The sequence below is a fragment of the Hoplias malabaricus genome, chromosome 11, assembly GCF_029633855.1.
Source record: "Hoplias malabaricus isolate fHopMal1 chromosome 11, fHopMal1.hap1, whole genome shotgun sequence".
In the NCBI taxonomy this organism is placed as follows: domain Eukaryota; kingdom Metazoa; phylum Chordata; class Actinopteri; order Characiformes; family Erythrinidae; genus Hoplias; species Hoplias malabaricus.
Genome location: NC_089810.1, coordinates 19,198,313 through 19,211,309, shown reverse-complemented (window position 1 = coordinate 19,211,309; position 12,997 = coordinate 19,198,313). Strand labels below are relative to the sequence as shown.

Here is a 12,997-nt window from a genome sequence, read left to right as displayed (position 1 = left end):
AAATGAATACAAATAAGTTTCTCATAGTACGAAGCTTTAGGTGTATTGTTCTGAGGTCTTTGCAGATTAAGAATAAATGAATGGCTAGTGAAAATAATGAAAATATTTCTTATTTCTTTATTACAGATAAAGCAGGCAAGCCCAGCTGCTTCCCCACCAAAAACCCTGATGAAGAAGAGGCTTGTGTTGGGGTGAAGATCGCGCAAGCGAAAGGTAACCATATACTTTCTCTCTCGCTCTCTCTCTTTCTCTCTCATGTTTAAACACCTCATCTGTATGCAAACTTTCTCAGGTATCAATAAAACATTAGCAGAACATTGGGTTGTAAAACTCATTTGTATATTTCAGCAGTTGCCAGGTTTTAACAAATGGAGAGTATTGTGCTGTTAAGTAGTAGTCCTCATTTTTTTAGAAAGCCACCTGTATAAGTAAGATTAAATTTAAAGGGGAAAAGCAAGAGAAAAAGCAAATTTTTTCAAAAGTGATGATTTAAAATATGATTGAAAGGTAACAAGGGACTCCTTATTATCCTGGTAACAAGGCCTGCTATGAGAGCCAAAACACCCATTGCCTGAACAGTCCTTACAAATTTAAACTTTGAAATATCAAGGAACTTCAAATTGCACTCTTGCTTCAGATCTTGTGTTCACAGGGTCCACATGTGTTCTGCCTGTAATTTTACTGTGGGAAGGCAGGGCTAATCAAGCAAAAGTTGTGGGACTACTTATTACATTGGAATGGGTCTCAGTCCCTCAGTGTTGTGGAATCTGTTTGGGAATCTTTGCACTGTGAGAAGCTGAAGATTAAGTGTAAACTTGGGAGATTTTATTAAAATTATACGCAATGGCCTTGCTACTGGAGATTAAATGAATGGTGTTTGACATGTGCAATATTAGTCATTTAAAAAACATTTTCACAAGTTAAATATAAATTTTTGTCCAAAACTAATGTGTTCTCAAACTGCTGATTATGTGAATAATTTTTCATTAGCATGCACTGTAAAACTCATCCAGTCAAAATGAGTATAAACCATAGTGTGCTGGTGTGGCTGCTTTCTCCAGCTGTTCAGCTTATACTTTCAAAACAATTTCTTTCTTTCTCTCTCTCTACCATGTCTTGCTGAGCCCACAGTAACGTGTGACTCAGGCTATATATAACTGACACTGCTGCTGTGTGTATGCAGAACTAATGCAGTTCTGTTTCTGCAGCCTGTTCTGTATATAAACGCTACTAACTAAATAAAAGATATTTGCTGCTATATTTACAGCCATCAAATATTTTACAGCCATCAAATCATTCTGGAGGTTATGATATGTATTAATACCCTCAGATGCTAAGGGTTTTCGCACGTTTGTTGGACAGCAAATGGCTAGAGGTTAATTTATTGACGAGTAGCTGTAGTAATAAAGTAGTTAACCTTGTGCTTGAGGGGGAATGTTTTTGAGAAAGTGCACAGGCTACAAATATTTGTAGATGGGGTGAAGCACGAGATTGGAAATTGCTGGTGGACGTAGGAAAAAAGCTGCAGGTCCCAGAGTGCATTGTGTTAACTACACTGAGGCCAGACACGATGCTCTACTCTGAAAGTAAACGGATAGTTTATTTCATAGAGTTAACAGTTCCATTTGAGGATGCAGTAGATGAAGCATTCAAAAGGAAGAAGCTGAAGTATGCAGACTTGGTGGCTGAGGTGAGGGAACGCGGGTGGCAGGCACATGTAAGATCAGTGGAGATAGGTGTTAGAGGATTTGTAGCTAAATCAGCCACATCCCTGATCCAGGAAGGCTAGTGTGGATTTACAGTTGTTGATGATAAAGGGTAAGGTAGGACTGTAAAGCTGGCTTGGAGTGGGGTGGGTCTGGGACACCAGACTTCAGTGAAGTGGGGGCTTAATTCAGCGAAACACCAATGAGAGGAGGTGCCTGCCTGATGACCCCTGAGAAGAGCTAGTGATACAGTGGGGGCGCATGAGCTGGGCTCAGTGAATAACCGTAGTTGTTAAGGATAACCAGCTGCTGATTGGATCATAAATGGCCACAGCAACCTTAGTGTTGAGGTGTAGGATTCAACAGGAATTTTGGTGGCTGCAGGTAGGAAGTGAGTGGGGTGGGCCCTATGTGAAGATCTAAAGGATTGGCATAGGATATTTTACATCTTATCTTGTGTATTATTATAAAAATTAGGATTCCCTTAATGTAATGAGTCCAAGACATTCAGACAGGGTCTAAAGCAAGGAAATACAGTGAACATTGTTCTGAATGTGATACAGTACCCTTCCCATTGCACTAATAAATATTTGAGGATTTGAATTGGACATTTCTTATGTTCTGACTAAGACGGACATTAATGACTGATTTAAAAATAATGAAAAGATTTTTATATGGCAGTAGTTTTTTTTAGTTGCCTGTTCTCAGTGGCCACATTCAGTGAAGATAATCAAACAGCAATGTTTTGGTTTGGTTTTTTTGGCTTTTCATGAGTCATTGCAGGACACTTTAAAGTTGATGTCTACGATTAAGAGGAAATGCTATTTTCTCTCGTTTGTTTAAGTTCAGAAGCGCCACGTGTTTTAAGGTGGAACGGTATATTTGAGGGGGAAAAAATCTAACATTTAACTGTTTAAGAAATGTTTATATTTTTAACAAAAGTTTAATAAAACTCTAAGGTATTATTGACTGAATTACCACAGAACCCATTTGTAACTTGAGTTGTTTAGTTTTGTAGCATTTTGCAGTAATGCAGTTAGCCGTCTTCCAAATTTGGAGACATTTTCACCTTAAGAAATCTGAAACAGCAAAAATAAGTCAATATTTCCCACCTATGTTGAGTACAGGGCAATATCTTTATACTCATTTTTGATCTGTGTTTGGAGCTCCCTCTGTTGTCTAAAACATCCCAGATGCCTGTTCTCTGCCATGAGCAGAAAGAGAGAGCCTAGCATTCTGGAGAATTGCTTTTACTTTTTATACCCATTTACTGACACTGGGGCTTGGTAAACACATTAGACCAGTTCACACTAACGGGGAGGAGAGCCAGCACATTGTGAGTAAACATCCTCCACATTTTATAAAAAAAAAAAAAAAAAAAAGAAAACAAAAGGGTTTTGTTTTGTTTTTATTTTATAAAAATGCCTCTCAATCTGTTTAATGGAAGAAATATTTACCCTTACCGAAGATGTTTATATTATTAGTTGCTGTTTATCAGTGCTTTTTTCACTACCACCTTGTGGACAGCCATGGCATTGAGGTTGGAGAAGCAAGCTTGTGGCCGGAGGGTCGCCAGTTTAATTTCAGGGGCAGTGAAGGAAAAATAAATTCACAGCTGAAGTGCCCTTACCTAGGCACCTAACCCCCAAACTGCTCCCTGGGCCCAAGCTGGTTGGCAGCCCCCTGCTCCAGGTGTGTGTGTGTGTGTGTGTTCACTGTCAGTAGTGTTGTGAAGAATTGCTCACTAGTGTGTGATTGGGTGTTCACTGCCATGGATGGGTCAAATGCAGAGAAGCAATTCAAAGGGGATCAATAAAGGTGTTTCTTCAAAAAAAAAAAACCTTAAGTACCCTTCAGTATCAGCCAGTACATGGACTTATACTGGCTGATTGTAATCTTCAGAAAAAGGAAAGTGTGTTTGAACATTAGAAGTTAATTTTATTTTTATTATTATTTTTCATCCCACTCCTGTTACCAGATTGTTTATGTGACACATAGCTAGTGAGTGCAGTCTCACCCAGTTGGCAGATACCGACTGGTAGCCTCATATGATGAAATTATGTATGGGTTTGTTATCAAGATAATTTATTTGTCTAAAAACAGTCCTTACCCATTTTAGTTTGTCACAGAATGCTGAAGTTCCTCCTGACTTCCTGTCACTCTGTAGAATACTTCTCTTTTCATTTTCGTTTTGAGGAATTTATCTCTATCTCCTACTGAAAGTGCAAGTACAGAATGACTGTTGCTGTGGTATAGGAGCAGGTCTGGGGTTTTTTGTTTTTGTTTTTTTTGGAGAGTTCGGATGCTGCTTTTAAGTAGTCTTGGGGTTTTCTGAAAGCAACCCGATGGTCATTATTGATGATTGGATCTAAAGTTTTGATACTGCAAGAATTAGCGGTCTTGTGACATCAGCACTATTTTTTATTATAGTAGAGAAAAGAAGTAGATCATGCAAAGCAATAGAATAAATTGGATAACCGTGGTCAAAGTCTATTTTAGGGTGGCACTATAGGTAGTGTCCCCAGCTTCTGGGTTTGTGGGTTTGAGCCCCACCTCAGGTCCATGACTGTTGGTTTAGTGTTCCCACGTCTGCAAGGGTTTCCTCAAGGTTCTCCACTTTCCTCACACACTGGTAGGTGGATGGACCATGCATCAGTTTCCTTAGAGGTGAGTGAATGTGTTCCTATCTTACACCCAATGATTCAGGGTAGGCTCCAGACCCACTGAGAACCTGTACTCACAGCCTCACTAGACAGGCCTATATACCTGGTATTTATTTGGTTCTCATATTAATATCCTGTCTTGATTTGACTTTTGACAATAACCCTTAATTTCAGTGACAAACAGCATTAATAGTAAGGGTATCATGGCAGTGGTTCTGACATTGTGAGACCAGGTTGTCTAAGCTTCATAGATTGCATTTAGAAACAGACTGTGAGTTAATTATAGTGCTCTTACTTCCTGGACAACTGAAAAAATAAAGTGTTAGAGAAAGGTGTTACATGACGTCTTGGGCAGTGCTTTGCCTATCAGTGAGACATGCTCCTGTTAGCAATTCTCTCCATCTTTAAAACTAAACAGAAGCATTCTTTCAAAGCAAGAGCAGTGCCAATGTTTCTTTGTGGTTTATGTACCTTGTCACATCATGGCAGTTGTCTTGTTTTTGCAAAGATGGCTTAAGTAAAAAATTCCATCTGACCTTTTGGATGGTAACAAAAAACACTTACCACATGTTTAGAGCATTGCATTATTCCTCAGGATGTGTAAAACAGAGTCTGTCCCGTGTCCTTGTTATGGAGACTGTAGCAATGGAAATTGGCCATCAAACCGAATCTGTTGTAGTTTTTACTTCTCAGCATGTTGTATGATGGTGAGCTGAGACTTTGTAGAAACAACACTTCATGGTAATTCTTCAAAGCAGTAGGAAAAATCAGGCAGTTATTTTAGAGCACTTTTGGTTAGAGTGGGTTTTATTTATTGATGTAGCATAGCATAGTGAGTTTACCAGAGTGGGGTACTGAATCTTCTGGTGTTATCATAAAAATAAGGAATTTAAACAAAAACAAATAAACAAAGAAAACCCCATCCTAAGCTAAAATCAGATTAAAGCTAATTATCTGCAGAAAGAATGTGTGGAATTTAGTAAACAATGTAATTGACCTGTATTTGGAAGGTATTCTTGTGTGTTTGCGCCAGCATGTTTGAACCAGCCTGTGTGTATGGTTACTATTTTAGGGTTTTTTGTTTGTTTTTTTGTTTGTTTTTTCCTTCTGTTATTTTGAACTAGTGCCCCTGGGGTCATGTTGTCTTTTGATTTCACTCTACAGAGTGGAGCCAATAAGATTTATCTCCGTTGAGTTGTAGTACCAAAGCTTCTGCGAGTCCATAGACAGAGTGAGATTTCAAAGGTTTTGTGCTGAGACCTTCCTGTTTTATATGGAATTAGAGGCAGAGCTACACTGTTATTTTAAACTTTGATTGTCATAAGTGAATTCTCTTTGTTCCTCATTCTTATTCTGTTACATCAGTGTCCTCTCACTGTCATTTCCCCTCTGAGTCAATGTGATCTTTCTGGTTTTAATTGGTTCAGTTTGGGAGAAATGGAACCATTTACGTGGACAAATACTTCCGTACCTGAGTAAAAAAAAATACTGTTGGTAAAAGCACTCCAGTCTAATGTACATTACTCTAGTACTCGAGTAATGGTTCAAATGTAAATGCCTTTAGACTGATCAGCTATAACATTCAAATCAATATGAAACAAAATGAACATTTATTCATTTTATCAGCTGTTCTGAAAATATAGCTGCACTCTGTAGTTCTTCAATTATGAACTGTAGTCCATCTGTTACCATGCATATTTATTATCCCTTTTCACAATATTCTTGATTTGTTACAACCCCCAGAGGATCACCACAGAGCAGGTATGATTTGGCTAGTAGGTCATTCTCAGTGCTGCAAACTATGCAGCAACAGTTGAGCTCTGTTTCAGACTTTGCATCTCCAAGGTTGAACAACATGGTAGATGTGTCTAATTGAGTGGCCAGTGAATGGGCACAGTGTTTTAAAATCTGCAGCTGCTTTGCTGAGCCTGATCTGCTCATACCAGTCAAACAGGAGGTCAATTTAAAGTTATGGCTGATTGATTTAAGAATAAGTAATAGAAATAAATGTACTTTGAATTATTGTGCATATTTTGTAATACAAGTTAAATGGAATTCTATTAAGGAGTGTTAACATATGCAAGTTTTTTTTCTGCAATTGTTAAAAGGTTTTATCCATTAAAATAATATAATACAACAACCGTAGTAGAATATTTTCCAAGAGTACCACGGCTTTTAATCAATTAGTCAACTATTGTACTTTGTTCACTGTTTTATTGGTGATAGACTTGGGAATCTGGAAAATTAAGCTTAGTATATTGCTGGGCCATATATTTTCTAAACAGTGATATGGGTGTTCTAAAGCACTCTGAGTGTTTAAAAACAAAGTGCTATATAAATGATTTGTCAGTCATTATTTCCCATTCATATATTCATCTATTTAATTAGCTCATATTTATATATATTTAATTTTCTATTTAAATAGTTATTTTTTCATAAGTCCCCTGCAGGGTGAGTTCCTGCCTTGCGCCCAGTGATAGGCTCTGGACCCACCACAATCCTCAACTGGAAAAGTGGCTATAGACAATGAAGAAATGAATTATATTTTCATTAACGTATATTTAAATTAATGCAAGCTTGCATGTCATCTGACACTGATTTAGGATATGTGGTGCTATTGAATTTATTACCACTGCCCTTCACTGACATGGTATACATCCTGGAGTAGAAAGTTTAAAACCTATATCTGCTTTATCTAGCATGTTAAAAATTAACCAGAAACTACTGCTTCTGCATCCTTGACTGTGTACACAATTCCCTCTGGCAAAATCAATAGAGTACCATTTCCTACTGAACACTCACCTGGTTGAACCAGGTTATCTATTGTCATTGAATGATTAACTTTAAACATTAAAATACATTGTACCATGATGGACACAATAAATATTCAACAGCTCAAGAATGCAAGTGAAATCCACAAATGTGAGTTGTTTTTATTTCTTGTCTGTGAACTTCACAGGAGGAGGAGCCATTTCTTGTGGCTTTTTTTTCTTCTTCTTCTCACTGTTCAATTTTAGTCACTGTGGTGTGTGTGTAAGTGACTAAGGGAACTACATGTATGTGAAAGACGGTGCAGCGCATCTTGCAACAGCTTTAAATGTGAGTTTTTGTGGCCTTACCTATTTTCGTAAAAGTTGCTATAAATAATTTAAAGAATGTAAATAGTAAGTGCAAAGGTAAATGATTCCAGTTCTAGTTATATCTTACTGAATATAGAACACAAATCTCATTCTGCTGTTGATTTGTCATCTATAAGGCATTGCTTTGAATGGTTATGAGCCCTGTAGTTCTTTACTGTTTCTTTTCTTCGTCTGGTCCTGAGTGGTTATCAAAAGAGATTGCATTCAGCTTTGCAAAATTTAAGGCATTTTGGGATTAAAGATATTAAAGTGTTACGTAACCTTTTTTGGATCGTATACCTCTTGTTACAGTGGTGAAGAAATGTTTATAGAAATATTTTCTTAGATATCCAGCTTAAAATACTGATCATCCTAATATAAAATGAAATGGGGAGGCACGGAAGGAAGTCTCAGTTTTTGTGTTTGTTTCACAGTGATAAAAAGGTGTTGTCATCAGCGTCATCCGTCTCACAAACTTTAGTGTACTGTTCAAGGTTCACTGCTCGGGTGACATGTTTCCTTGTAAAACCGGCATTGTAGCTTGATCCTCATAGCTATATCCAAATTCCTTTGGTATGTATCTATTTTTGGCGTACTGTTTTTACAGAAAACATTTAAACTTGATGGCAGTGTAGTTGTGTATAGTTTCCCATTAAGCTGTAAAGTTCATGAGGGAAATCTGATATGTTTTACACATTTGTAAAGCTGCCACCAGTAAAAAGTAGGGATGTCCCAGTCGGATCTCAGAGATGGGTATCAGGGCCGATCACAGCATTATTTTACTGATCTGTATTGGCTTAATGGGCTCAATCTTAAGTCAGATCCTCCGTGCCTCTAGCCGACATGATCACACTCCCTCCTCCACGTTTTCTAAATGTTGTGATCTAACTCTGCATGCCACCATTGCGGGGACACACTTCTTCTGACAGTTCCGTACAAATGCATATTCCTGCGAGTTAGATTCAGAACTACAGCACGAGAGGATGTGATTAGAGTCGCAAAACGTCCCATATTTGGATGCTAAATGCCATATTGTGTTTTGTATGTAATCAGATTTGTGCCAAAAAGAATTGCACAAAAAGTCATCTCAAACATAAAACGTATAACTTACAAACATAATATCCAGCTCTTCATATTTGTGCTTCATGACTTTTGGGCATGAGCTCTGAGTTCTGCCCGTGCTCTCTGAGATTTGTGTGCGAGCACTCAGAGTTTTGGGACCTTAATTAAAAGGCATCCCTCTCTATCTATAGTAAGAGAAAATGTATGGCTTTTTAATCTTATCCTTTACAAAGTGTTTATATTTACGTGCATCTCAGCCAATCACATACATATGCAAGTGCTGCTTTCCTCTGTCTAATGAATGTAACACACCATAGAATAAACTTTTCAGTGAAAAGAGTTAAAATATTTTAATAAATAACTATAAATAGTTTAATAATTATGTTCATTGTTCATGTTTATAACATGCTGGTCAGCAAATGCCTATTCTAGATTTTGACATAGGCATGCTTATTGGCTGTTACTATGGTAACAGATCAGATGCAGGGCCATGCCTGTTGGTTCACCTGAGTGGGCTCTCTCTCTCTCTCTCTCTCACACACACACACACGCACAATCATAGTCTCATCAGTCTCCACAGTTTGGTGATTGTCACCACTATCTGCTGAGTGTATGAGGAAATATTGTGCTATTTTATGAAAAGTGCATGAAAATTATTTTATTTTCAGTTACAGATAATGATTGAATGAATGAACAAATGTTTTACGTGACTAAATTTTTGCTTTAGTCTAGTTTATATTACAGGGCCCATCTAATGGAAATACATATTTGCCAACTTTTTTATGAACAAAGGGGTGCTTTCCCAGACAGGGATTAAGCCTAATCCTGGACTACACAGCATTTTGAATTTACCTCCTGGTGTGAATGGCTGCATGATGGTGACATTTTGGCTTTATTGTCCCAAATAACCAGCGTTGCACGATAGTAGACGGCCGTTATTTGAATTACGAGGTATTTTGTGTGAAGTAATACTGGAGAGTTTATTATCTAGAGACTTTGAAACCTGTTGCTGGCAAATAGTTTTGCAGTATTTGCCCCAGTTAATCATAATCAATCATAATTACAGTATTGACCTGTTAGGTACAGCTTTAGTAGTTGAATGTTATTTGCAATATGCTTTTACCAGATTAATTACATTTTCACTACTGAATAGCGTAGCTGTTATAGTGGGCTTTCATAGCTGGAAAATAGTATTGGTCTAATAAATAAAATCAGCTCAAAGCTGAAAGAGCGAATCACACATGAAGCTGTCACTCCCAACCCCCCCAACCCCACCCCAGTGTGTTGACAGCAGACACAACAACATCTTTCATGGTCAGACATGAAAAAAGCCTGCGGGCTATTGGCAATAAGATGTGCATTGGGGGAATAAAAGGCCGAATGTGGCCGAGGAGGCCAGAGAAAGGTCCTCTTTGTGCTGGGTAATCACTTACTGTGCACACGCTTTGCTTTAACAGCCTGCTGACTCTTGATTTCCATAAGGCTGTGAGGCAGAAGAGTTTGTAGGGAAGAACATGGGGACTAACTGCAATGTGTATTACTATTCCTGCTCCACTTGCCAAATACTGTGCACTCAGACACACGCACTGTTTTTAAGAGAAAAACAAAATAAATCCTAGTGAATAATTAGTTATACTAGCTACACCAGTACCACCCCATCTAACAGTGTAGTAGCATGTTAAAGTCAGTGTTGAATTATGAACAGCCCCTCTAGCTCAATAAATATCTGGTGCTATGGTGGCCCCTGTTCATTAAATGGGTGGTGGCTGTGGGTGGATGACAAACAAGATGTCTAAATTAGACTGTGTATTACTGCAGTTCCGCTCAGTTACTGTGGTTCTTTAAAAAAACAAAAAGAAAGTTAAATGTCGCTTGGTAACAGTAGTCCATTTGCCCCTCTCTGCTCCAATAAGAGCATTCTACTGATACAGAGAACATATTCGTATTGCTCCCCTGCCCAGTGCTGGATTTCTTCCCTGTAGTCAATGCTTGCCAGTGGACATGGTGACCTTGGGCTCATTCTTGGCTGTTTTAAAGCAATCCATTCTATGCTTTTCTATGGTAATTATTATATCAGTCCGTATAAGCTATGTGCCTTAATAAAAAAGACACAGCAATAAGGACACAGTTAAGGTCACTAATTAGAGGTGATATTGTGGACAGTTTTTAGACATTTAGTGCTGTAGCACATGCAGTGCAGGAGCAAACACTGTCAATCATTGAGGATCAAACTAATGGAATAAGCACACCCTGTCGGAAAATGCCTTACTTTTAATAAAACAATATGAATAAGTGCATACTGTTAAAAAGTCTGCTTTAAAAATGGCCACCCTCTGTCACTTTTTTATCTACATCGATATGCATCTATTTACATCTACATATATATCTATCTAGTTCACTATCTAGCTATAGATGAACAACCTACACCTACCTACATCCTTGACTGACCATGCAGGATCACGTTGTAGTTCTACGATTACAGAGTGTAATCTACCTGGTTTTCTGCATACTTTCTTATCCCCATTTCATTCTGGTTTCCTTTGTGGACCCTGACTGAATGATTCACTGCTCAAATCATACCTGCCCTGTGGTGGTCCTGACTATTGAAGACCAGGGTGAAATGGGGAAATATGCAGAGAAACAGGTGTATATATGTACAAACATTAAATAAAGTGAGGTGTCACAAAGACGTCAAAAACTTGGACTAGAAAGACTAGAATTAGAACCATCAAATTGTCCTTTGTGAAAAATGATTGTTTTTTAACAGTGAAGCTTGGCAGTTGTATCTTTTTTTCCTCTCTGTTTTATATAAAAGCCAGTCTTGTCTCTTGATTAAACTAAGTCAATAAAAATAGCTTCTGATTATCTCCTACTTTCCATTTGCCAGTCTGAGATTGGAAGGATGTTTACATTCTTTTAGCCCATTAAACTCATGGGACATTACTTCTAAATCGTGAGAGATTGTTTTCCCAAAATGGTGGTGGTATTGGAGCAGAGTTGTGTAGTTTTCTCAGGGTCAGAGAGAGAAAACAGAGAGAGCACAGTTCAGCTGAGAACCTTTCAGTTCTCCAGATTAAGTATGTTTTTAGGAAATTACTCTATGCCGAATGAAGCCCAATGAACACTTTCATATTTGTGTGCAAGTACATACGGCTGGAAAATTAGGAACATTGTAACTAACATTATGCTTGCTTCAAGTTCTTTTGTGAGTCACTGTCAGTTTCAAGGTCACTTTTTTGATAAACATGAAAGATATCGGAAGCAGAAAGCAGAGCAAACTTTAAATTAATCCTCTTACATTTCACCTCTACACAGAGAGGGATGCAGTAGTGGTGTTTGGTGTATATATATATATATATATATATATATATATATATATATATATATATAGTGTCATAGTCACACAGCTCCAGGGACCTGGAGGTTGTGGGTTTGAGTCTGCTCCGGGTGACTGTCTGTGAGGAGTTTGGTGTGTTCGCCCCGTGTCTGTGTGGGTTTCCTCCGGGTGCTCCGCTTTCATCCCATGGTCCAAAAACACACGTTGGTAGGTGGATTGGCGACTCAAAAATGTCCATAGGTGTGAGTGAATGTGTGTGTCGCTCTGTGAAGGACTGGCGCCCCCTCCAGGGTGTGTTCCCGATTTGCACCCAGTGATTCCAGGTACCCGGGACCCTGAATAGGATAAGTTTAAAGACAAAAAATTTCTGGAATTGTGACATTTCTACCCTTTAGTGCATTGAGAATGCTCCGGGACCGGAGGGTGAACCAAGAACATTTTGATGATAGATGGTCAAGACTTTGGGTAAAGTAATGTGTTTAAAAAAAAGGTTTAAAAATGAGCTTACTTAATGGAGCCAGAATTCTGTTTTGACCCTCACATACAAGCATTTTCTATGCGGTTGCAAATGCAGGCAAAACTGATAGTTAAAAACAAGACGAACGATTGATTTCTCTTGGGTGAATGCTTCGGGCTGAATGGGTTGGAACAAAAGAGGAGTGTTGTGGCCTAACTATCAGACAGCTCTGTTTGGATCATCCTGAGATGGTCTGACTGTCCAAATCCACTGTATATGACCTTGTTAGTGAAGGGTTTCTGTATTTATATTTCATATTTGTTTTACCATTTGTTATTGCTGCAGGGTTCTTGGAGAGCTATTAAAGTTTCGCTGTTTAGTTACAGTTACAATTTCATCTCATCATTGCTGCTTGGAATAGCTCCTTAGCTATCAATTGAATATGCTGTAATAATTTAAACATTCATGATCAAGCAGCTTTGACTATCTGAGGTCAGCCACTTGTTTCTCCTTCATCCTGTTTATAAACAGTGACATATGGTCTGTCTACACATTCAACTGTCTGGTCAGTATTGAAAAAATTAGCATAATATAGACCCTTTATCTTCTTTGAGTTTTTTTTTTTCCAACTTGGTGTGCAACACAGCAAGCAG

General features: G+C 38.1%; 1 protein-coding gene across 5 annotated transcripts in view; it reads left to right on the top strand.

Annotated features, from left to right (window-relative positions):
* The window catches only part of fgd4a (FYVE, RhoGEF and PH domain containing 4a), a 66,385-nt gene that overhangs the window by 29,733 nt on the left and 23,655 nt on the right, over window positions 1-12,997 (top strand). For 4 of the 5 annotated variants that reach the window (XM_066684239.1, XM_066684237.1, XM_066684242.1 and 1 more), the window contains exon 2: window positions 127-213. In XM_066684239.1, coding sequence (XP_066540336.1) covers window positions 127-213 — 87 coding nt within the window. Of the gene's footprint in view, window positions 1-126; window positions 214-7,396; window positions 7,469-12,997 lie in introns of those variants that run through there. The other variant, XM_066684240.1, reaches the window with a different exon arrangement.